This window comes from Symsagittifera roscoffensis, chromosome 1 (assembly GCF_963678635.1).
Source record: "Symsagittifera roscoffensis chromosome 1, txSymRosc1.1, whole genome shotgun sequence".
In the NCBI taxonomy this organism is placed as follows: Eukaryota; Metazoa; Xenacoelomorpha; order Acoela; family Convolutidae; genus Symsagittifera; species Symsagittifera roscoffensis.
Window position 1 is genome coordinate 91,872,031 of NC_087062.1, and position 26,361 is coordinate 91,898,391.

The 26,361-nt window shown below is 34.5% G+C and overlaps 1 protein-coding gene across 5 annotated transcripts; it reads right to left on the reverse strand.

Moving 5' to 3' along the window:
* Positions 1 to 641: 641 nt before the first annotated feature.
* LOC134852284 (glycine receptor subunit alpha-4-like) lies at positions 642 to 25,988 on the reverse strand. Of its 5 annotated transcripts, none has more exons than XM_063868538.1 (10): positions 25,520 to 25,988; positions 15,273 to 15,361; positions 14,897 to 14,964; positions 13,711 to 13,934; positions 13,358 to 13,440; positions 6,692 to 6,835; positions 6,203 to 6,337; positions 2,811 to 3,025; positions 1,639 to 1,905; positions 642 to 1,385 (listed from the first exon to the last, which is right to left on the reverse strand). In XM_063868538.1, exons 1-10 carry the CDS (start codon positions 25,639 to 25,641, stop codon positions 951 to 953), a joined length of 1,782 nt encoding a protein of 593 aa, XP_063724608.1. In that variant the 5' UTR covers positions 25,642 to 25,988; the 3' UTR covers positions 642 to 950. The 5 variants fall into 5 exon arrangements, with proteins under 5 accessions (XP_063724608.1, XP_063724609.1, XP_063724612.1 ...); XM_063868539.1 differs by lacking the exon at positions 25,520 to 25,988 and adding an exon at positions 20,014 to 20,558; XM_063868542.1 differs by lacking the exon at positions 25,520 to 25,988 and adding an exon at positions 19,338 to 19,446.
* Between the last annotated feature and the right edge of the window lie 373 nt (positions 25,989 to 26,361).

The following is a 26,361-nucleotide window of genomic DNA, read 5'->3' on the forward strand; positions in this document are numbered from 1 at the left end:
AACAAAACCGAATGTTCAATCAGAATTCCTTTTATAGGTAAACTATAAAAATTATTGGGAGCCAAACTTTCCCTTAGCCTGTTTGTGGGCTCCCTTGGTTACCACGGTTTACATGTTTACATGTTTAAAAATTTTTAAACGCACATTTGGTTCCAAAACGCCTTTATAGACCCTAATTAAGTGTTAAAAAAGACACTAGGGAAATCAAATAAGTTTGACTTGGCCTCATCTTTTTAAAATGCGGCCATTATAAATGATTAAAATTTCATTTCGGGACCAGGCAATCGATTATAAACCCATTACTTACGAAAAACTAAATCAATTATAATCCTTTTTTATTGCGAATATAATCCGATAGTGTTCTCGAGTTTTCAAAAGTGTTCTCGATGTTCAAAAAAAACAGGCCAAAATGCACCCTTTCCCGAACTAACCACCTCCTCGCCGTCCCAGCCCGTTTTGTTTTTTCACGCGTCAAACTTACTCTAAGAAAAGAACATTTTTCTTAAGAGCGACCAATGCTCGGACCAGTCTGTTTCCGTATTAGATTTCGAGAAAGAAAGATCGAACAACTTATCCGTAATAATGGCTTAACTCGTAGAAGTACAACTTCAAATATATCAGTAAATTCAATTGACCACATTTTTCATTATTTATTACTAAGTGAGAATTATTTTGTGTTGAACCTACGTGAAAAACTTTACAAAAAGTCGCAATAAGTTACCGTGAAATCATTCAGCCAGCTGTTGATTTCAGTGTATAGCAATTACATCCAATCAAAACCATTTACACTAATTTCAGAAGATTTTGAGGTGCTTTTAGATTCTTACAAGAGGTGAGTTTTAGCTAAACTTCATAAATAACTCATTTTAAAAAGGTGAAGTGTGAATTCGTTTGCACGAAGCCTCATAAATTTTTTTTACATAGTTTCAATTTCAGCGAGTGTTTTTTGTCTAAGAATCCATTGCGCCTTGCTCTTCGCCCCCGCCGCCTATTGGGACGAAGTATCCCCAGTAGAAACAATTGAAGATGAGAAAAGTCACTGGGAATGCAATTCGGCAAACTGAGTCAATCGGCACTGTGTCCTCTACTTGCTGGATTGGCGGCTGATTGCTTCCAGGCACCTGCTGGTGTCTGCCTCTGCGACAACCTCCTACTATGTCACTTCTCATGTCATTTGGTCCAACTGAGAAATTTCTAGAATGATTGGTGACGTCATCTTGGAAGTCGGAGTCGGAGTCTAGACACTTGATGGCTGTGGATCCGACTATGATTGGCAGATGGTTGTAGTCGGGTCTGAACTCAGGGTCGGGTTTGGACTCGTACACGTATTTGAAGTGGTTGCAAGTCTTCCGTGGTGGCTCATTTACTATATCCACTGTATGATACTGCAAATATAATTAACAAATTCACAATCTTCAAAAAGAAAGATTGAGTTTTTATGGGTTCCTTTTTAACGATTATATATTACAAAAAAGAGTGCCTGGGAGCTAACAATTGTTTATTTACATTTTTAAAATTAATTTTGGAGTCTTCTCAATGAACTAACTTAAGCTTAAGCTGTACCGAATCATCAAATTGTAGGGGCAAAAAAAATAGCCAGCCGAAGTGATGTATTTTGCATGCTTACAGAAAGCTAACCTTTCTGTTTTTGTTTTTCCTATTGATTCTCAGCCTAGCGATTCCGAATTTCGGTCTCCCTGACATCGCGATGGATCCTTTGACGTTATCACTCTTGCCATTGTGTTCTGAGGAGATTCCCTGCTCCTGCTGAAGCTGCAGTTTTCTCAGTTTCTTCTTCTTGGCCTTTCGGCTAAAGTAATTCACTGCTGCGAATTCGATAAGAGCTGCGAACACGAATAGAAGACACACAGCCATCCAGAGATCAATCGCTTTGACGTAAGACACCTAAAGTACACCAAAAGTCCACTCCGAAAGATGAGTCCCAAATTTTCATTGAAAATTTCAAAAAGACAAGTAAACAAATGCGAACCAAGTTTTGTAAGATAAGCAAAGAGAAACTACAAAAATTTTAAACTTCATTGATTGAGACTATATTCAATTTAAATTCAATATTCAAAATTTATAAAAACATTTAGAAAAATCGTTTTAAACGAATATAAAATGAAGGACTGAGTCCCAGTTCTCAGAGTGGCTGTTGAGAGGTGCTCGCTCACTAGTGCTGTCCAACTACCGCTCCGTGCGGAGACTTTTGCCTGCTGTGTTTCCACCCTGGGCCGGTTCGCCTCTCATCATACAACCTGGTCATGTCGCTTTCACTACACAACCATATTGACATAGAGCTTAGTGTGGACACCAGATCAACACAAGCCACCAACCAACAGTGGCCCCCCACTCTGAGAACCGATCCCACATTCCCTGTCGTCCTAGTAGCTAGATTCACAGAACTACGCCACTAGTTCCGACAACTAACTTTATCGTAGTTTCGAATGGATGTTACTTGTTCGTAGAAAAACGAAACGAGTCTATTACTCATCATCGTATCATTCCAACAATCGAGGTTCGAGTTTCAGTATATTAAAATGTATTTTTTTTTGTACTCCAAAGCGGTTTTACAAGGTTATGTATGAAATTCGATTGTATTTAGAAAGACCGAGATAGTCTGTATGCCAATTTTAATTATAACCACACATGAGTCATCATATTCTTTAAGTAAAATTTGGACCCATGTGAAGAATCCCCCCCCCCCCTTAATAGACCAATTGAATATTCTCCACCTTAATAGACCAAGTACTAAAATGGGGGGGGGGGGGGGAGGGGGAGGAAAAGAACGAGGAGACTTTAAATTTCACCTTGGGCAGTGACTGTAGCGCTCCCGAGCTCTGGGTCGTCATGGTGAGTACTGTCGTGATCCCGAGAGCGACTCGGGCGGGGGAGGCGTCGGCCGAGATCCAGAAGGACACCCAGGAGAGGATGACGATGAGCATGCTGGGGATGTATGTCTGGATCAAGTAGTAGCCCATTTCCCTGCTCAGGTAGAACTGCGCCTCCAAACACGGGTAGGCCCCTGAAACAATTATAGCAGATAACCATATATGGTAAACTTATTTGGCGAATCCAATCCGTTGCTGGGTTTGTTTCTGCAAATATTTTTGCCCATTTTTAAAAAAAAATATCAGCGTCCCCCCAGTTTTTGTTTTAGTTTATTTTTCACTTTTGTTCCGGTTATGTTCAAATTTAGAAAAACTTCGCTCGATGACAAAATTGACTTCAGAAAATTAAAAGACAGGAAAAACTTCAGACAGAATTGGAAGGAAGTTGTTTTTTATTCAGTGTTCTACGATTTTTATCCATTAAGTTTAAGTCTGCTTCAAAAATGAACAAGGATTGCCAGTTGTGCAAGAATTCATTTTTTTCGAAACTGATTTTTCGATTTGTCTTTGCAAAAAATTGAAGTTTTTCATACGTTTGTTTCGAGGTGAATTTCAGGACAGAAAAACGGCCGCGCTAGTGCAACTAAGTACAATTTAATTTATATGGGTGATTAAACTATAATCATGCTTTCCGCATCATGCCAAAAACTGCAGATTTCTAAATTTTCTCGTTTTGTGATTTTATCAAGGTTAATATCCCTACTCTGGTTTCAATAACTGAAGTCTTAAGCATTGTGAATCATGATGGAAGGATAGTTTATTCTTCTTCAATTATCTCGGAGAAAACAACTTTTTCAAATTGGTTTGTGAATGCTTAAGATAAGCAATCTCATACATCATTTTTTGGATCTACTTAACAATCTCCACCCCTTTCAAGAAAGGGGGGAGATTGTTAAGTAGATCAAAATGGCCAATTTTTCCACCAATCAGAATGCAGCAAAATTAGAACTCTCAATGGAAAGCTCAGTGCTAATTTACTGTATTTTTTTACAGGGGCGGAGATTGCTAAGTAGGTACCATAAGGGGGGGGGGATTGTTAAGTAGATCCAATTTTTTAAAGACTTTGAAAACCAACCGCAATAAAAATTCCTTTTTAAAAAAAGCATAGAAAAAAAGTTAACTGTCTAGAAAAATTTGGTTCAAAATACAACATTTTAGAAACGACTAAATTGTTGATGAATTGTCCCAATTTTCGAAAAAAAAATCGAGGAATATATACGATTACAGTGGTTTTTTATTCCGACCAATTTCCAAAAAAAAATGTTCAGAAGAAGGACCGAATCTGCAATCTGCATGTTGTCAAGGAGATTTGCTACGCTTTATCCTGCAGGCATTTTAACTGACTATCAATACTGATTATTCAAGGATTTCATTTGCAATAAATATAAACAGCTTTTATACAGTGGTCATGCCTCTCTTAAATTAGGGGACCGGCCTATTAGCATGTGTGTCGATTAGCATAAACCTATGTAAAAGAAATGTAGTTCGAAGATTTGCTAATACACGTTTTAATACTCAAATTTGCAATTTTGTACAGCGTACAGTAAGCCGCTTTTTAATTGAGGAAAGTGAATTTTTGAGTCCCCTATCAAATCATTTGGTTTTCGAAATTATTCGAAAACTTAGGCAAAATTGTTTATCGTCTAACAGCACATGCAGTTAAAGCAATTATCGAACGCTGATAGGTACACATGCTAATTGCTGCACCCCCAGTAATTAAAACTTTTAGGAGTGAGCTACTGGCTGAAAATAGGAAAGAAGCACAAGACTGAATGAATTGAACGAATGAATGCCCTTTAATGTCTACTTTTTCAAAGTGGCGCGAGAGATTTTCAAAGCACGTAGCAGATTTTCGAAATGTTTCAAAACCAAGTAAAAATCAATTTTTAAAATAATGGACGTTTGTTCGGCTATAATTTTTTTGCATATAGCAACCTAGTAGATGGAAGCGTAGCAATAAGCAGAATAGTCCAAGAGCAGAACGGTTCCAACAGCAGAAAAATGAAAAATATTAACTTTTATTGATTTATACGGGCTAATTGATAAAAAAACAAGTATCAGAATTGTTAATAAAACCAAGAAAAAGATTAAATTGTGCAGAAATTGAAAAATTTCATTAACTTTTTCCTTTTTATAAAAAAAATCTCAATTAAATTACTCAAATTATGCCTAAAAACTAGTTTCTTTAATAATATTGACAATTCTTATATTTAATTTACCGATTAGCTTCCGAAAATTGTTATAATTCTGTTTTTCTACTCTTCGACCCATTCTGCTCTTAGACCATTCTGCTTATTGATAGGCCACCCTAATAAATACAACAATTATACAGCCTAGATTGAATTTGGAATTAATTCTTAGTCGGGTTGTTGCGTAGCTCACTTGTTCATAGCGTGAAATGCATTGCGCGCCAAAGGTCCCAACTTGGCGATATTATCAGTTTTCAAAACCCCAAACTTTTTTTATCAAAAATATATTCAAAGATTGAAATTTTTCTCGACCCTTTTTTCTTTTTAGATCAACCAAATTGATTTTCTGAGCTCTCGCAAACTACTATAAAGACCCTATGTCGACCAAATTTTCTGCGCCGCTTGCAAATTTTTGAAAAACGGCCAAAATGCACTTTTTGGAAAATTTCGACCAAAAAAATCGCGTTTTATCGGCGCGCGCTCCCCCCTGAAAATGGCGTAAAAATTAGTATAAACATAAATGAAGCAAGATCGGAAAAAAAACAAACAACGAGAAGTTTAAAATATGTTTGACTTCTGTCGAGCATTTCTAACTCTATGAGGAAAAAATTTCTTACTCTATAATTATATTTTCTGAGTGGAACGATGGACATCTACGGGACTGTTTTCCTGGTTGATCATGCAGTGAAGAGCTCTAAAGTTACTACTAACACACCCACATGAAAACGAATTTAGGCTGTAAACTTCCTAAAAATATTTTTTTTTCCGTTTGTTCACTCGAATCTTTGATAATATCGGACTGTTGACCTTGAAAGTTGATTTCAGGTAAAGAGTGACTGTGGCTTGGAACTTTTATCTTTTTTACTTTTTCAAAATCTATAAACTTGGTGCGTAAATGGTGCACGTCTTGTCTAAACTTTCCGGGGTCTTTTCGGCTGTACATCTCAGAATGTCAAGTTTGATTTTAACTAGAATCACCTTTTTCAAAAGTCTCGTAACAATTAGGGACCAGTGAAATTTTTTTATTATTCGGTTAGGCCGGGTGTCAAATTAGGGAAAATAAGACAGTGGGGTACAACCGGAAAGACCGCGAGTGTTTCTGCTACTGCACACGAGACGCACCCGTCGAGTACTGCCGAATGCAGTAGGCAATGTCAGTGCGAAGCAAAATAGTCCGGGGTAAAAATATCTCCCCGCCCATGGCTATCGGATCGACCGCAGCCCAACTCATTTGCATGTGGATTGTGGAATGTTCGTCTAAAACAAATCTAGATCAGTCTAGAACATTCTAGAACATTATGCGCACTCATTTTCACCATCCAACTGCTCAAGAGTAAAATTGAAAAAAAAAACTGTGATTTAGTTCTTCAACATTTTGAACATTTTGAACAAACAACAAAACTTAATAAAAAAGTATATTGCTTCTTGAGCAGTGGCTTGAGAAAAGAATTACATTTCAGCGAGCTACCAATTAAATCAAACAGGTATCGAGGAAAACAAAGATATCAAGTAGAAGAGAGGCATACAAAAATGACAAAGCAAGGTCACTCGCTATTTTTGTCATCCTTTTTTTCGTTCACAATCTGTGATTGATGATGACATGGATATTACCGGTGGAGTAGTTGCGAGTGCAAACTACCGTCTCTGTTTTCGTGATTTTGTACTGTGGCAGATTTATGGAGTCATCCATAGAGAGAGGCTTCTTTTTCTCCTGCTTGATCCAACCGAATGTTACATCTTCTATCGCAAATCCATCTAAAGTGAGGTAGCACAAAAAACTGAACTGCTTTTCGAACAAAATAAGAAGAAAAAACAGTTCATTTAATTGTTGAAATATGTTGAAAGTCATGACAAAGGTCGAGGTCTAATCCAACGGTGCCAGGTTTTCTTGAGGGTAGAAAGTTTTTGCTGTTAGCGATATAATTTTTTTAGGGCTGATCGATGTTAATTGTTGCATAAGTTCGCTATACTTTGAAAAAAGTAGTATAAAAACTGTTCAAATTTCAAATAAAATGTTTTGTTGCTACTTTAAAAAATGCCACTAAAATTTTGTTCCTGTTCGCCTTTTTTCCAGCTCGACTAAATTGTTTTCTGAGCTCTCCTAAATACATAAACACCCTTTTTATGCAAAATTTGCTTTGCTACGCCACAGGCAATTTTCAAAAAAAAATAGGAATCAAAAACGCCGTGGAAGGTAATGACAAAAAATGCGCCTTTGCAAAAATTTGTAAGGTTCATCAGCCAGAAATCGCTGCCGCAAAATTATACCATAGGAGGGACAATAGGAGAAAATTCACTAGCAAAATGATCATATTTTTAAAAGAACTAAATCTGCCAACGTTCTTGAAAAGAAGGATTTCTAGAAGTTTTTGGAAAAGGTTGTTCTAATATATTTTCTATGAAAAAATCAAAACTTGTAAAACGCATCGGAAATTCGGTGGAAACAATTTGCTTAGTGTGATATCTAGGAAGAACAAATTTGCCCAATTCAAAATTATGAACAGCGGCGCGCTATTGGCTCTCAACTAGTCAATGTTCAGTATTCTTTAGTTTTGAATAAAATCTGCATCCAGCATATATATATATATATATATATATATATATATTAGTGCTGATTTAAACTATCCGGACAAAACGACTAAAAGTTGAAATCTCAAATGAGTTTTTCTCAGGTTGGATTAAAGTTAAACAAAAAAAGAAGAGGGTAAAAATTGCAAGGAGTCGTATCAGGATTTGTAGGGTGCATTTTAGAAAAATTTTCAACCAAAAATTTTTCTTATTTAAAGTATTTTAAATTTTAGTCCATTTAATTCAAAGCAGCACTGTATTCTGTCACTTGTATCGAAAGTGCCAGAAACGTTAATCCACAATGCCGCGTTTCAGCTGAGGGTCGAAAATTTTCTCTTAAAATTTTGCCGAAATTACTGTTATTTTTTTTATGATTTCAAAATAGTGATTTCTAATTTTTTTTAAAAATGGTTTTGCTTAATTTTAATCGATCACTTATATAGTGTTTTCATAAATTAGTTTCTTGTATTTAATCAATTTTTTTTTTCATATTTAAGGAATAAAAAAAATCATATTCCAAAATGACGGATGGTGGAGCGCTGTTGGCTCAAAGTTTATTAGCTGTTACTAACTTATTTATTTAATTTTTTAAGAACTCCGTATATTGTCTGAATATTAAAAAACTACGCGCATCCTTTTCAAAATATGATTTCGAAAGCTTTGAAGCTGAGAAATGGCCGCGCACAGAGGCAAAGCAGAATTTCAAGCTCTTTGCAATACCAAGCAAACTTAGCATTCTCAGCTAGCATATGGAAAAAGAAACAAAAACGCAAAAAAACTAAATTTCAAAGCTTTAGTAAGATTGTCACGATTGAAGGACAGTTTAAGGAAAACGCAATTTCAAAACAAAAGACAGCGTGAAGTAAGCTTTTATTGAGCGGCAACTAAGCCGGTCAAACTGTTGTAAGCTCCCCTTAAGCAAAAAAAAAAATTTTTTTTCTTGACAACCTTCGAGCTATAAAATTCTCAATTTCTGAGGTTTCTGTTTTCTTGCTTGTTTCCGTAGGGAGTCTGTAAAAAAAGATGTGCCCGTTCTAACGACGCAAAATTATGTTTCTAATTAGATACAACATAGGCCAAAACCAGTCAGACCAAATACAGGCTTCAGGTGACGCAAAAAATCACAGAAAACAATAAAAACATACAGAAACGGGGCTAGATAATTTCCAATTTTCAGAGAGGTAATATTTCGATTTAAAAAATGCAAATACAAAAAAAAACGTGCTGGGGCAGCTTAGTCGACAAAGGATGAGAAGAAAAACAAAGGCCGACAGTTTTTTGATAAATTGAATTTTTCCTGTTTTGAAAAAGGCCCTGGCTAAATTTGAAGCGAAAAAATGGACTTTCCCAGAACCTTTAGAGCAAGTAGACCAAAGATGATTTTTTTAAATTGACATGAAACCAAGCTATAACATGATTCAATTGATTTTGTTAGGCAACTTGTTAACTTGAAAAAAGCTACATACCAATTTGATAACGCTTGCTAATCCCTTGCTCAGAAATTGTTTTATTTACCAATTTATATGCCAAAAAACTACCAGTAATTTGAGTCAGAATAGTCTGCATAGTTTTGAACCAAGAACAAATAGTCATATCCATTGCAAAATTTTCAATACTTCCGCAGTGTTGGCTCAAAAAATTAGGATATCAAAAGTTAAGAAGATGGTGGTGAGCGAGTTTTGAAGGATTTGGCGCTAGCGGGCGAATAATTTACAGGCTCAAAAAAACGACAGACCGACATTGCGTTCTAGCCGATTTGTGAATGTTAAATCTTTCGAAGTTATTGAGTAAAAGGTCAATTAAAATTTCAAATGAGACTATTCTGCTAGAACATTTAAGAAGGATCAAATCTGTCAACTACCGAGTAGAAAAATTTTTTTAGAATAGCAAAATATGTAAATACGAAATATGAGAGCAAAACCCTGATTGTCACTGCTGCCTTTTGAGGTGTCTCAAGTAAATAATGTTAAAATAAAAAATAAAATAAGAAAAAAATTGAAAAACAACGCTCTCTTCACGACGAATCCAACTTGCATGGTGATAGTCTCTGCATCTAATTGCCCTTTCTTTGGATCACTTAGGGTGCCCCAATAAATTTGGAATAATACTTGAACAGAGAAATTTTTGTCGCTTTTTGTTCCGACTTTCGATACGAAAGTAACGGAATATTTGTGCTCGGGGTGGGTTTTTTTTCTTCAGACAAATTTTGACTTTTTAACTACCCATTTTTGACGGAATTTTTTATATCATTCAAAAGGTATTGTTGTCTTGAGTTCAAATTTGAAAAGATATTTCACCTGTGATCATTTTTTGTAAAGTTATGGGGGTTTAAAGATTGCCATTTTGGCCAATTTGGGACAATTATTGTGCGATATAATTCGCGCTATTAATGCGTAAGCGCAGACTTAATCCGTCTTAGAAATCGTTCCAAATTGGTTGAAAGAAGCTCATTTGCCATAATTGATTTGTTGGAAGGAGCGAAATCTATCCTTTTGTACTTAATATGGCGTGTGGGTGGATGATTTTCAAAAAAAAATTCAAATTTTAGAAAAAAAATTTTCATTTTATTTAATTAAATTTATTTGTTTAAAGGTCATCACTGCTCCATAAACCTTAAAAGGCAGTCGGAACAATCAGGGCTTTGCCTTGATACGAGCAGTTTTGTTGTATGTTTCAAAACAAACGCGTTGATACGCGATGCTACTATTGAATAAAACTTTTTCTGTATTAATTGCCCAAAATCAGCCTAAATTGGAGTTTGCAACCACTATAACAGGTGAAAACTATAAGTGCTTAAGCTCAACGCTTCAAAAACTCGAATTTTGTTCGATTAACTAGTAGTTCAAGTTTTAAAGTTTTTTAATTGAGCTTTTCAATTGTGATTCAAACATCAAAAACCATTAAAAAAGTGCCCTTTCCTCTAATTGGGAAAAAATTCATTGGCAAAAAAAATAATTCATTTTTTGAGAGGAGAGTGGAGAGGAAAAGTGGAAGCTAATATGTTTTTTTTGTCATCGAAAGAAACTCCTTGGGTTAACTAACTCTAGAAGCTATTAAATAAACTTCCTATTTAAGTGGAAGAATAACTGCTATATGCTAATAAGAACAACGCTCTTAAAATTTTTTGAACACGAAAAAAATTATTGTATGTCAAAAAAAGAACAAAAACATACACCACCATCGAACTATCACAAAAAAGCGTTTGCACACAGTTGACTAATACACAGGTAAAAATCATTCATTTATGTTTCAGCTGTCTACATCATTTTATTGATATTTTTTGAAAGCTACAAAACTTTATAGTCTAATTTGACAAAAGTTTTTAATAGAAGTCTGACTGTGGTCAGTCAAATTTACTCATAACAGTTGACAATTATTGCTTTCATTCGAAGATCACTTAACCGATGTTTTCTTATTGTTTATGCGATAAAATAATTTGTATGATTATTAGTGGGAATATTGTGTACCAATTTTGGAGTTTCGTTCATTATGCAGCTCGTAAATTGAAAAAAATAAATATTTTCGTCTCGCAGAAATCACTTCATTGAACATTCTTTTGCGGACGATAAGTGGCATTAGAAAACTTCGCAGTATGTGCACTAGATCCAGTTTTAATTTTGAAGCTAGGCCATCAAAAAAATTCATGAAGTTTCTATAGTTGCAAATAGCTTCTGCATTTCTTATAGGTTGTTAAATTGACAGCACAATTCTGCTTTGGTAAAAAAAACAAAACAAGGTTGCTCGTAACAAAAAAAATTAAACATAATAAAATAAAATGAAATTTTTTTCTCTAAAATTTGAAATTTTTTTATGAAAATCATCCCCCCACACGCCATATAAAGTACAAAAAGATAGATTTCGCGCCTATTATTATATCAATTATGGCATATAAGCTTTCTTGAACCAACTTGGAAGGATTTCTAAGGCGGATTAAATCTCCGCTTACGCGTTAATAGTGCGAAATAAATCGCGCGTTAATTGTTCCAAATTGGCCAAAATGGCAACCTTTAAACCCCCATAACTTTGCGATAAATGATCACAGGTGAAATATCTTTTCAAATTTAAGCTCAGGACAACATTAGCTTTCGAATGATATAAAAAAATTCGTCAAAAATGGCTAGTTAAAAAGTCGAAATTTGTCTGAAGAAAAAAAACCCACCCCGAGCACAAATATTCCGTTACTTTCGTATCGAAAGTCGGAACAAATAGTGCACTTGCATTTTTAGCATGTAAAGTGGAACTTAAATTATATATGAGCTAGTCAAAGTTCATCCATGGAATTATTGTTCCGACTTACGAAGAAAACGGAATATTTATGCTCGATGTGGTTTTTTTATTCAGTCAATTTTTGCCGATCGAAATCAAAGTTTTACGCAAATTTTTTTTATACCCCGTTGAAGATATCGACTTCCTGAGTTCAAATTTTAAAAGATATTTTACCTCCGATCATTTTTTGTACAGTTCTGGGGGTTTGAAAATAGCTAAATTGGCCATGTTCTGGACTAAATTATGCGCACTTTGAAGAGTTTATTCATAATGCTGAGAGCATAACGCGAATTATTCGTGCGTGGTGAATTATTCCGTACAACAAAATCGTTCCAAATTGAATTGAGGCTAATTATCCCGTACAACAAAATCGTTCCAAATTGAATTGAGGCTAATTATCCCGTACAACAAAATCGTTCCAAATTGAATTGAGGCTAATTATCCCGTACAACAAAATTGCTCCAAATTGAATTGAGGCTAGCTAATTGGTCGTATTAATTTCGTACCACTCAAAATATTACAGTTTGATTTTTTTCCAAAATTTATACGTTTTCAATATTTTCTTTTCCCAAAAACTATTCGATATGAATTAAGGGACAGTCGGAACATTCAGGGCTCTACCCTGATATACGAGCAGTCTTGTTAAGTTTCCTTGTTGATTTTTAGATGTTAAGTAGAGACCAGCTCAGGAGAGTTTTTGCTTTAGAAGAGTTTTTTTGCTTTAGAGTGACAACAGGGAAAATTTTGCGGACACTTTTTTGGAAGCGTCAACTAAATTTATGATTTTATTTTAAAATTTCTCTCAATTTTAGCAAGTTTTGAACCGAAGCAAATGAAAATGCGGTTATTTTTGCAATTTTTCAAGCTAGTTTAAACAAACCAATGTTGACTAATTTTCTTGCTCATTCAGGACGATATATTAACTAGGGAAAGAAGCAACATACGAGCTGTTCAGGTCAACACGAGGTACCGCTGTTGTGCCCCTTTTTATAAACTACATGCAATTTTTTCGGTTAGTTTGCTGGGCTGGGTAAAACTGCCTCACCCTGAAGCAACGGGCACAGACCACGTTGGGCCACGAACATCCGAGCTTCCGCTTGAGAGGCGGAAACGTAACCACTTTACCGCCCCTCCCCAAATTTTTGAACACTTAACTATTATTTTTGGGCATTCTGTAGTGAAGTGTCTAATTATCGGCCTCTCAGTCAAAAGGACGGTGGTTCGAGGTCAATCATGATCCGCGCTCGTTGCTTGAGGGTGAGGCAACACTACCCAGCCCATAAAACTATACAACAAAACTGCGTGTAAATCAGAACCAGAGCATAACAGCGCTTCTTCGTAGATAATTAAACAGCTCGTATGTTGGCCCATTCTCTTGCGGGTAAATAGTCTTAAGACATAGGTTATTTTATGGGAAAATTGTTCACATGGTGCTTCACTTACAGCTCTCTAGTTGAAGCACACATATCTGGTGGTCCATGGGAAACCTCTGCAGCTGCATTGGACAGCTCAGTGTTAGACTCAACCTAAAACCAATAAAAGAGAGGCTGTATCAAAAAGGATAATTTGTATTTTGGAGTAATCTTTGAAACAGATGATTATAATTTTTTCTAGTTTTTTGAACATGGTTTCGAAAATTTCATTGTTCTACAGCTTTGCATAATTTTGTACCTACGGAAACAAAAAAAATTGCAGTAATTTACAAAAAATAAACGTTGTATTTATATGTAATTTATGTTTTTGCCAGGTTTATTATTTATTTATAATATGTTTATATTATGAACAACCATGCCCACCTGACGGAGTAGAGGATCTCTCCGTTGGACTTGAGTTTGACCAGCTTGTTCTCCTTGGTGATTTCGTGGAAGCTGGCGTGTTTCTCGTTCACTATGAAGGTGTCTGGAACCCAGAGTTCCCTGAGGAACGAGGGATCCAGACTGACCTCGGAGGTGTTGAAGAGAGAGTAGGCTAGGCGGGGGTCTGTCCACATTTGCCTGAGGAACACCGTCACCTTGTAGTCCTACGTATTAGACACATATAGACATACATACATACATACATACCATAGCTATCAAAAATAAAAACACTAAAAACAAGTATGATGAGGCTATTCTCATGGCAGAAGTACAGAATGGCAAAAAATTTACCCCTTTTCTTTCAGATTTTTGAATACTAGAATTCTGATTATGGCTTACATAACTTTCTCACATTCGAACTTCCTGCCATTTTGAATTCTGCCTAGTATAATATTAGACTAGAACATGACCGCATTCTTTCACACGAAAATACTAGCAATGAGAAAGCAATCTGGAAAAAAACTTACAACTTAACAAGCTTTAAATAAAAAATTTCCAGATTAATGGAGCTTTTCATGAGTTTGTGTTTCGAGATATGACTTCAGGATTAAATTCATTCTCTTTCGACAACAGTAATAGAAAAAATGAAAAAATCACCTCTCTTTCTAGCTCAAGAGATTATTTTTTAATGTACGAAGCATTCATGCGAGTACTGAAGTTTGAGAACACTCAACATTTCTGATTACTTCAGCAATCTAACAAAACTCATTGTAACCGGTCAAAGATTGATGAGAGTAAAAACCGACCGAGATTCAGAATGAAACAGGTATAGACCCGGCGTGAAACAAAGTGATCACATCCCATTTTGGAGTGAATTACAGGAACTGCAAATGCTGTGAACTAAAAGCTCTTTTTGTTCATTTAATTTAGTCTTAATCAATTCTTCATCCGGGAATCGATTTTAAATCTTCGGAGGAAACAGAGGCTGAAAAAAATTGAAGCACTGCGTGAACACTTAAAATGAGTGGAAGGTAACTTGAAAAGTCAAATTTTGCTCGCTTAAAGTCAAATTTTGCACCTTTCAAACTGACCAAAGGCGAATCTTTCAAGTTTCGACTGTTTGTCCTAACTATATTTAACATCAGTTGATAGAAGTCTTAGAATTAATGAACTATAGCATACTTACCATGGTGGTTTCTGCTATCGATCCCAATGATAACACGTGCATCGACATAGTGACATTGACAGCGGTCACTGAAATTAAAACAATATCAAGCAATTTTCAAAAAACTGAAGTTTAATACTGCAATAAGAATTTATTCGAATATTACCCCCGAATGTAAAAAAAGAGGAACTTAGTTACTAGTCATAGTTTAATCAGGAGCGGATCTAGGACTTTCGCAAGGGGTAGGCGGATTTAAGAAAAATCGAAAACTTTGTTGACCTTTATGTTGGGTCGATTAAACTGATTTTCCAAGGTCTCCCGAAACATTATAGAAAACCTATTTTGCCAAATTTTCAAAGAACCAATTGTTAAATTTTTTGGGCAAAGAGATTATTACCATTGAAGTTAGGACGGATGCGACCATCATAACCATTGAGGAGGTTGTTCAGAAACTGAGTGGTTTTGTTGTCGGATGGATTTGCAATGCTGAAAAAAAAATCAACCTGGCATTTTAAGGAATAAAACTCCACTTCAATTAATTATAACAATATCAGTTTCCAACTGGTATTTACAAAAGAAAATGTTTTGACTATTTTGCTTCGTATGCTATTTTTTCTGCGAGATGTATCTTTGTCCTTTATCTATTATTGTCCAAACCAAGTTCCAGATATAAAGTTTGTTCAGTTCAAAACGTCACAAACGGGTCTAGGACAACAAGCCAACGGGACTGCAAGCCAAAGGGAGTTCAGGCCGAAACTTAATCTTTATAAACCTCAAAACACTACTTTTCATCTGTAAAATGGTTTTTTTTTTCAAAAATTTTGGCAATTTTAATCCATAATAAGCATTTTTAATGACAAATGCACCCCTTAGCAAAAGCATCCATAATATACATCAGCCGGATTTTGAAATGTATAAATTATAAACTTAAAAAGTGCCTTCAACAATGTCGTAAACTTTAATTTTCCTAAACATCAATTAGAGGCTTATATTTTATGAAAAAACCAAAAACTGGTAAAGAAAAATCTTGAAAATGAGAATTCTTCAGACCAGTCTTCAAACTGATCATATTCAAAACTTTTTGAAAAAAGCTTTGGCTTTAATTCCCTAACTTTACGATTCGGCTTGAAGTCCCGTCGGCTTGATGTCCGGCACCCCTCGCAAACATAGCATGCTGAAGCTAGCCAACAAAAAATAGGACGACATTAACAAAATCGAAAAAATATTTGAAACAATGTGAAAAAAATATATTTATCAATTTTTTCCACGTTTATAGCGAATGAAGCTCACTTTGAGAAAACTTCCCTGCAACACAATTTTATGAGTCTAGTTAGCAGTCCAGCAAAATTAAAACATTATAACCAAGCCGAAAATAAATGGGAGAAACTGTTTGAGTTAGAGACAAATGTGAAGTTACAGAATTTCCATGAAAATCACAACGCATAGTACCTTTTGTCGCTATTCAAATGACGTAATGTGAGTTGATTATTATTATTAATAAGATCAGCCAAAACTATTTGAAAGAATAAATCTTTAAAGTCTATTAAAATGTCAATTATATAGAAGTGGAGTAGGTAAGCTCACAAGCTACCGGAAGGAAATCATAACCTATTTCAATTGTAATTTAAAAAGTTCAAACTAGAGTACGAATCTATCTTGTGGAAAATGAGCTGACAAAAAAGACGCAAACACAGACCAACAATTGGAATTTTTTTCCAAAAAAAAAGCAGTTAAAAATCAAAAATAGGCTGTCATGATAATAAGTAATTAAAAACTATTAGTTACCAGTAATGGCAACCGGCAGTTAAACGTGAAGTTTACAGAAATGACGAAAGTCCGCACAAATGATTCAGTGAATGTGCTTGATAAATTGTTAAGATCTACTTAACGATCTCCCCCCCCCCCCTATGGTACCTACTATAAATAAATACAGTAAATTAGCACTGAGCTTTCTATTGAGAATTCTAATTTTGCTGCATTCTGGTTGGTTGAAAAATCGACCAATTTGACCTACTTAACAATCTCCCCCTTTCTTGAAAGGGGTGGAGATTGTTAAGTAGATCCAATAGTTAACCTGAAAAAATTCTATGTTCTCATTTGATATTGTTCGCTACTCGCAAGATTATACAGCATTGAAAATATGAAACAGCTGATTTCGAAAGATTGAAAATCAACTGAAATTTCAATGGTTTTATGCCTCAAAAGAGGAACATTGAAACAGTTTGTGTGACACAGGTGAAGCTACACTTCAAATAAATGAAGTAACGAAAAGGCAAAAAAATTTATTAAACAGAAAAAAGTTTCAAACTAGAGACGGATCTTGTTAACTTATTTGCCCCCCCCCCCCTATTTCGATTTTCAGAAATTCAACTTTGGCGGCCACATTTTCAATAGCTTAAAACAATTTTCAGAAAATAAATATATTTAAAAAAATTTACGTGGGTATTATATAAATAGTGAATAATTCAAATACGAATGCGCGAAATTGAACACCCATTTAATTGTTGACATTTTTGAAATGCATATTTTATACAGAAATGGTTGTCAAAGATAATACATGCATGGGGGATAGTTAACAAGGTCCAAAAGGGGGAGTGATAGTTAACAAGATCCAGTGACACAAAAGATTGTAAATTAAACACATCGGCAAAGCGGAGCTTCGCACCACTTGTGATACAACACAATAATGCAAAAGCATAAGTCGAAATTCAACACGGAAAAACTAGGTGAACCAAAATTTTCGTTTTACTCGATGAAGAACACAGGGCCCAGCTAAAGCTGGAAGTAAGTGTTTGATAAATTTTTTGATATTGTTATACTGAGGCTGGATGAAATGGGTGATTTAAAAAATTAGACTTTGCACAAAACCTTAGTTGTTTTGAAATTTGTTGGAATTTTTCCATAGAAATAAAATTTTTCCTTCAAAAATTAAAGAGTAGCCGCTTCAGGAGTAGGAAACTTTGCGCAACTACTTGTTCGATTGGAATTTTCATCTCAGGTTTGAAAGGGTAACTCACAAGATAATTCAAAAAGTTTCTAAAAAACGGTCAGAGCTCAAAATTTTGTTTTTCCGATATCCGTCAATTTCTCTGCTAAAAGCAGGTCGGTGCGCGTAAAATAGAGGGAAGATTTTCAAATGCGTTCTATTCATTGAAAGCAAAAGGTCAGTCAAACAATTTTGTAGGTTAGTCTTCAAGAAAACGAAAAAAAAACATCAAAAAAATTGGTCAAATACTCCCTCACAGACTTTTGCGAAGGCTGTAGACAAAGAGGTAAAATAAAAAAAGACCAGGGGAGTATGCAGTCACACAAGAATAAAAGCGGTCCTTCTATGGATACCATTTTTTGAAAATTGTAGCAGAGTTTTTGAGAAAAACACTCAATATTTTGCAATAAGTGATTAAATTTAACAAAGCGTCTCATAGAAGTTTATAATAAAAACGCGATCCCATACACTTTCATAATACCTGTTTTTACAAAAAAAAAAAATCTAGGCGAACATGTCAAGAAAAACATTTGAAATTCAAAATAGCAAACTGAACAAAACTTACGAAGTGGAAACAAGACCAACAATCTTAGAGCAGACTCCAGTTGAGCCGAAAAAAAACTGATTTTGTACAAACTTCGAAAATTTTCAAACCCTTCCTGAAATTAGCCTGTAGTAACTAGTACCGACACAGTAGTTAAATTTGAATTTTTTAACAGTTGCGCATGTTGGCATCATAACTGATCCAATTGATTTTTTAAATCTAGTTGTTAACCCAAAAAAAGTCTGACTTCCTGATTGATAACGCTTGCTAATTGCAAGCGTAATTACTTGTTTTATGGAAGTTTTCCTAAAACCCAACTGCTTTTTTGGCAATGATAAGTCCAATTCTGTCACTGAAGCGAAACGAAGCTGTGGAAAGATTTAATTCAAAAAACAAAAACAAAAAAAAATTTTAAGCTGTAATTATCATATTAGCTAATCGACAGAAAAATTGTTCTTTTTTTGTTAACACTATTGGGGTTTAACTTGCTAGTTTGGCCAATTTGGGATAATTACCGCGCGCGATGTTTGATGTTATGAACGCTGAAGCGTATAATTAAACAATCTTTGAAATCTTCTCAAAATTGAGTTAACGCATGCTACTTGGTGTATGTAACATTTTGCTACCTGCAAAACATATCACCCTCTACTTAACATAGCGTGTGGGGGAAAAATTATCTTTCCCCTTTTTTGATAATTTCATCAATTTTTTTTTAAGGCAGCACTTCTCCGTGAACCTTAAAAGGAAGTCGGAATATTCAGGGCTTGGCCCTATACGAGCAGCTTTGTTTCATTTCATCTTCGACTTGTAAAAATTATTGTTAAAAGCAGATGGTGTTAAATAGTAAAATAAAATCTAACCAAGATTTCATCAAAGATGATTTAGTAGCAACTTAGAGTTTTTGAAATAGGAAATATTCATCCATCTGTTACCTTTTTTGATCCACATTTCCCTTATCAATAAGTTTTTCTTCTCAACCAAAGTCGATCAACGTTGATCAAAACTCACCAAAGTTCACCAAAGTTGATTAAAATTGACCAAAGTCGACCAGAGTCAAAAACCAACTTTGGTCAACCCATACAATCGATGCAAAATTCGACCACATCAACTCGGGAAATCGAACAAAGCCGGGTAAAATCGAGCTAACTCCAACAAAGTCGAACAATATCCGGTAATGTTGAACAAATTCGAAGAAAGTGGAACAATATCCGGTAAAAACAAAGTTAAGCAAAAACAAAAAAGGGTCGGGAAAGTCGCAGAAGTTCGAGCGAAGTCGAAAAGGGGCACAATATCCGGTAAAAACAAAGTCAAACAAAAACAAACAAACAACGCCAGATGAAGTCGAACAGTCGGAAAACGGTCATCGTTTGACTCAAAAAAGTGAAAATGGACATCTTTTAACTCAAAAAGTCGAAAACGTCAAAACTTTTCTCATTAAACTAGACTGAATATGAAACATGTCGCTATATAACCACAGTTTATTACACGAGTTCGCGTAGAAGGTTTTTACTAAGATATCTTGGATCTGAGCCGGATATTTTGAGAGAAAAATCCTGAATTACTTGTTTATAAGTCTGATTCAGTTCAGAATGATTATTTTAAACTCACCCATAGATAGCAGCCACATTCTCAGGGGTCACAAAAAGCAAAAAGAAAAACTTAAATAATTGGAAGTGGGATATCATTGCAAGGAAATCATTTTGCATGAATCTTTGTAGAATTGATTCAAATGAGTTCAAAATGAAGTGAATTTTCAATTAAAGTTGGATTATTGGATCTCAGCGAAGTGGAATTAAATGATTAAAATTCCGATAAGGGGCTGTAAAAACATGCTGAAAATTGGATGTATTTTAGTGCAATTAGGGGGCACATTAAACGCAGGATACCAATTTTATCGCGCGCTCCAATAACTTAAAAAGCCTTGGTGTTATCGGCTCTAATTTGAAATTAAAGTATTTTACAACCATTAAACGAGCAAAAAAAGACTCGAAATAAGCGGAAATTAATCAAACAATAGCGGTGTTTCTCGACAGGGGAGGGTACAAACTAAATAGGGCTCTTGACTCAAGATTGAACATAATTTTAAAAAGAAACAGCAAAAAAGAGGAAAATAACGAGGAGGAAAAATGAATGAAGGGAACATTGATTTTGCCCCAATTTTGGAGCTCACAGAGTGACCCAGCTTGTCAGAAACGGATCAATAGACAACTTCATCTATCTTTTGTTTTCACCGTATTAATTGGACATATCTCGTCATCAGATGCCACGAAATGCACGCCCTTGCCATCAAAGAACAAAAAATGAAATAAAATGTCTACCCAGGTAAAAATAACGTTCAGCTAAAACTGCAGAGAAAGATTTAACAGTTTATAATTCAAGAAATCTATCTTGACTTCGATTATAAGACAGATATTAACATTAGTGCAGACGGCCCGGAGGATTACGAGCCGATTGGCAAAACAATACAGGAGTTCCAAAAGAAACTGGTAATTTTTTTTTAAAACTAGTTTTTGAAGCTATTTGGAACAAGACCTAATTTGAAAAAGACATAAAAGTCAAAATCAATCATCATCAGTAAATACAATTAACCGACAAATCATACATCCCAGAAGAAATAGATTTCACCAACACAACTAGTGCAATTTAATTAAACATCACCAATTTAACGATCAAGTTGGGCTGGTGATGACGTCACAACATTCTCAAACATCTAATCAACACCTGTTTAACCAAAAAATTAGAAACAGATATTCCGATTTCGGATTTTCACGAATTTTTGAATCACTCAGAGTGACATTCTGAACCAATGGTTAAAGTTAAAACCTATGTCTCCGAAGACTATAAAAAACCTCATAAACTTAGGTATATTTAATAACGTTGATTTTAAATAAAACGCGTGCAATATCAAGAATAATATGATATTTGGCAAGTTTTTTATTGTGCTGACTTTCGAAAAAGTTAACAGAATATTTATGCTGGGACTTTTAAAATTTCGACTGTTCGAATAACTGTTTTTTGACAGATTTAAAAAAAAAACTATCCGAACTTAAGTTAAAGCTCAAAAAAATCATTTAATAGTGATTAGTTTTCGTGTAGTAATGAGGGTTTCAAAAAAACCAGTTCGGTCAAAATAACTACAAATTGAGTTTGAGCAAATAACTAATCCAAAAATGAGCTAGTAGATGCAAATTTTACCTTACAAAAATATCGATTATATAAGGTGCGAGGATAAATTTAAAAACGTTTTTTGAAAAAAGTTTTCTTATTTATTTATTTATTTAAAATTTACTAGTCTTGTTGCTCCTACTTTCGGACAAAAAAAGAAGTATATACGCCAAGGGAGATTTTTAGACAAATTAAAAAAAAACAAGTATGCCCGTATATCAATGCAAAGCCATGAATGTTCCGACTGTCCCTTAATTCATATCGAATAGTTTTTGGGGAAAAAAATTGAAAACCTATAAATTTTGGACAATATCAAAGTGTGAAAAGTTGAGACGTACAAAATTAATACGAGCGATCTGATTAGCTAGCCTCAATTCAATTTGGATTGATTTTGTTGTGCGGTATAATTTGCCACGCATAAATAATTCCCGTTATGCTCTGAGCAACATGAACAAATTCTTCAAAGCGGGCATTATTCTTTTTACAATTGAACTCAGGAAGTCAACATCATCAATGGGCTATAAAACATTTTTGTCAAAAATTATTATTTCGATTGGCGAAAATTGACTGAATAAAAAAAACCACACCGAGCATAAGACTTCGAAAGTCGGAACAAAAAGCGCAGAGCGAGAATCAAACTCACTCTGTACGCACTATATTAAATGCATGTAGTACTTATAAAAATACGCTATATATGGGTGTAAAATCGCAACACGAACTATTATTTCGCACGAACTACTATCTCGCCGACATGACTAAAGTTCTCAAGTTGTACATGATACTGATAATCAAAAAATTAATGATTTATCACAACTTTCCTTATCAAAAACCTTTGGAGAACAAAAAAGGGCAGTCAAAATTTTCATTGCTTTTTGCCCTGCTGATATAAGCGCATAGTCTTGTTGTTCCAACTTTCGATATGAAAGTAACGGAATATTTGTGCTCGGGGTGGGTTTTTTTTCTTCAGACAAATTTCGACTTTTTAACTAGCCATTTTTGACGGCATTTTTTTTTATCATTCAAAAGGTATTGCTGTCTTGAGCCTAAATTTGAAAAAATATTTTACCTGTGATCATTTTTCGTAAAGTTATGGGGGTTTAAAGATTGCCATTTTGGCTAATTTGGGACAATTAACGCGCGATATATTTCGCGCTATTAACGCGTAACCGGAGATTTAATCCGTCCTAAAAATTGTTCCAAATTGGTTGAAAGAAGCTTATTTGCCATAATTGGTTTGTTACAATGAGCGAAATCTATTCTTTTGAACTTTATATGGCGTGTGGGGGGATGATTTCATAAAAAAGTTTCAAATTTAGAAAAAAAATTCCATTTTATGTTATTACATTTCATTTTGTTATGTTACTACTGCTCCATAAACCTTAAAAGGCAGTCGGAACATTCAGGGCTTCGCCCTAATAAGAGCAGTTTTGTTGTGCCGACTTTCGTAACGGAAGTAGCGGAATATTGGTGCTCGGGTGGGTTTTTTTTTCTTCAGACAAATTTCGACTTTTTAACTAGCAATTTTTGACCAATTTTTTTTTCATCATTCGAAAACTATTGTTGTCTTGAGCTTAAATGGGAAAAAAATATTTCAACTGTGATCATTTTTCGTGAAGTTATAAGGGTTTAAAGATTGCCATTTCGGCCAATTTGGGACAACTAATGCGCGATATATTTTGCGCTATTAACGCGTGAGCGAAATTTAATCCGTCATAGAAATTGTTCCCAATTGGTTTAAGAAAGATTATATGCCATAATTGAATTATCAATAGAAGCAAAATCTATTACTTCCTAATTAATATGGCGTGTGGGGTAATGTTTTCACTAAAATCTCAAACTTTTTAGAAAAAAAAATTTTAATTCTAAATTATTACATTTAAATTTTCCATGTTATTACTGCTCCATAGACCTTAAAAGGCAGTCGGAACATTCAGGGCTTCGCCCCGATACGATCAGTTTTGTTTGCTTTATATTTATTTTTTTCTCCTTATTTCCCCACTCTCTCCGCATTTCCCCACTCTCTTCAGAAAGAAACAAAAAGTTACTATTGGACTAGCATCAACTAATTCTAGGCGATGCAGGCCAGCAGTAATTTGCAAGCAGCCATATCTGAGTGCAGATTGGATCTTTTTTTGTTAAACGTGTTGTTAAGAGGAAACAAATAAACATCTAAAAAGTTTTAAAAATAGTTTGAGAAAGTAAAAATTTAGTTACCATACGTGTATATCAAGTAATCAATTTTTTGCTAGTATGAAGGCTACTGGACATTTAATGAATTATTTTAGCAAATGAGCTTGCGGGCAGTACGAAGTAACCAGATATCGCTAACAGGGATGAAATTTGAGTTTTTGTTAATTGTTTTGCCATATTGGACCTTTAAAAACTTGAAACCTAAAATGGTAAAAACGAAATAATGAGAAAAATATAAACCCAACTCAGTCACTCCCGATCACAATTTCAAGCAAAAAAAACAAACAAAAGAAAGAAGAATCTTTTTAAGAAAAAGCAAAAAGAGGAAGGTGGATCGGAGCTTTGCATCCCTTGCGATACCACTCAAGCGTAGCATTGCAAGCTAGCGAACAGAAAATTAACCGGAAAGAACTAGTTATGAAAAAAATTTTTGAATAGTTTTTTTTTGGAAAAATCGAATATTTAATTTCAGAAGAAAGTGAAGCAAATCCTTTAGCACTAAACACGGTCTTACATTGACAGAGCAGCCAATAAGGCGACTATACCTGGGTAGACTCCCAATGTGCCATATTAAACAAAAAGGCCATAAAAATTTGTTGTGATATGAAAATTTTGATTAACTTTTAACACCATTTGGAACATTTAAACAAGAACCGACCTGAGTTAATTTTGACAATACTTAATTTTATGCCCTTAAGACGGCTTATACAAAAAAAATTGACTAATCCGATAAAGAATAGTCGAAACTATTTAGGCCGAACGAAAATTTGTAAGCAAAAAATCACAAAAGAAAACATACTAGTTCAGGGCTAGTAAATTAACAAACTACAGGAGTAAATCGACAAAGATGCAGCTACCAAAGATGCTTAAAACAAACAAAAAAATTGAACATGTGGCAGCTAAGCCGGCAAAATATAAGCAGACGAAACGTAATTCTGACAAATTTCTTGGAAAAAAATACAATGTCATCTAAATTCATAGCCGATAACTAGCCGAGACTAGCCGACAAAGCCGAAAAAACAGAAGAAAACAAGCGAAAGTCAGACAATCCGACTTTTCTGAAAACCATTTTTCTTTTAATATATACTGGAAAAATTGTGGCTGGTACTCGAAACCCAGCCAAGGCAACCGCGTTAACTTAGACAATTTGGGAAGAGCCTGGAAGGTGTTAAAAATTAACAATAAAGCATGCTCAATTTCTAACAAAAATTTATAAGAAAAAACTGCTTATTGGAAAAAAGTCTAGTTCTTGATTACAAGACACCTGCTTTTGCATGAATAACAAATTTAGTAAATAACAGAGGGCAGATCTAAGATTCCCAAATTGATTTTCCAAGCTCTCCCAAGTTACCATAAAGACCTTATTTTGGTGCCATTTTCTGGGCCACAGGCAAATTTTTGAAAAAGCAGTCCAAATCGTGATATAGGTTTTTTTTGTAAAATTATGCTGTTTTGGCGCACTTGGAAAATTTGTAGGGTCTGTCAGCAAAAATGGGATAGCCTAAAACTATACCAAAAAGGAGACTGTAGCTTGTTAACATAATGCTTATGTAAACTATAGATATTTCAGAACAATTCTCTGAGTTTAATAGAATAAAAATCATCTGAAAACGGGTTTCAGAATTAAAGAAAAAACTTAAGTTATTGTCAAAATATTTTGCCAAATTTTAATTTAATGTTTTAAATTGTTAAGTTCACATCAAATCATCAATTAATTTTTTCCAAAAAATGAATTTAAGTTTGTCAGATCATTACTTACCTCTTTACTCGGCCATAGTGAGAACCCGCCGTCACAATCATAACAGTGAAAAAGTACTTGAATGAAAATAGCTGAATCATCTTTTTATCGATCACTTGGAGTTGCATTAATCGGTAAAACATAAACTGGGTGCATGCAATTTTCCATGTTTTTGACTGTATTATATCTGTCGTATGTTATTCGACTGGCTAATTTTCATGAATTAGAGGTAAAATTGAGTTTATTGAGTCATAAGGCAATAGGTTAAGTGGCTTTATGGTACAAAAGTAGATGCCACCATCTATTGTGAAAGCTAGTCAATAACACTGCTTAAATTGAGGGGTGCATTTGATGCTAACTACTATATGCTAAGTACTGCTTCCACTATAGGGCCAGCTCTGGATAGATTTAAGGAACATTTTCGATGCATGTCGCTTGGTTGAAAAAATCTTCGACAAGTAAAAAAACGGGAAAAAAACTTAATTTTCAATTTGAACTTTGTGCCCAACTGTCATTTTTTAAATGTGAAAATTTTAAATGTCAAACTGCGCAGTGTATATGCAATCAATAATTCGTTTTCGAAAGTAGTTAATTGAATGAAAAATGACAATTCTGTAACACCATGTGGTTGAAAATTGGCAAAGAAAAATATATTGTTTTATAATAAGGTACAAAAAATCAGTTAATTCTATGTCGAAGTCTTTGATTCGAACTTCAACTATACCGAGTGAATCGATCAGGATAAAACAATGTCATTAACGCTCCACTGAAGTGTCTCATTAGTAATAAAAAATTTCGTACTTCGGTCAAGTAGAGCGTTAAAAACATTTTCTCAACATGTTTTGAGTTAAATTGGTCTGATT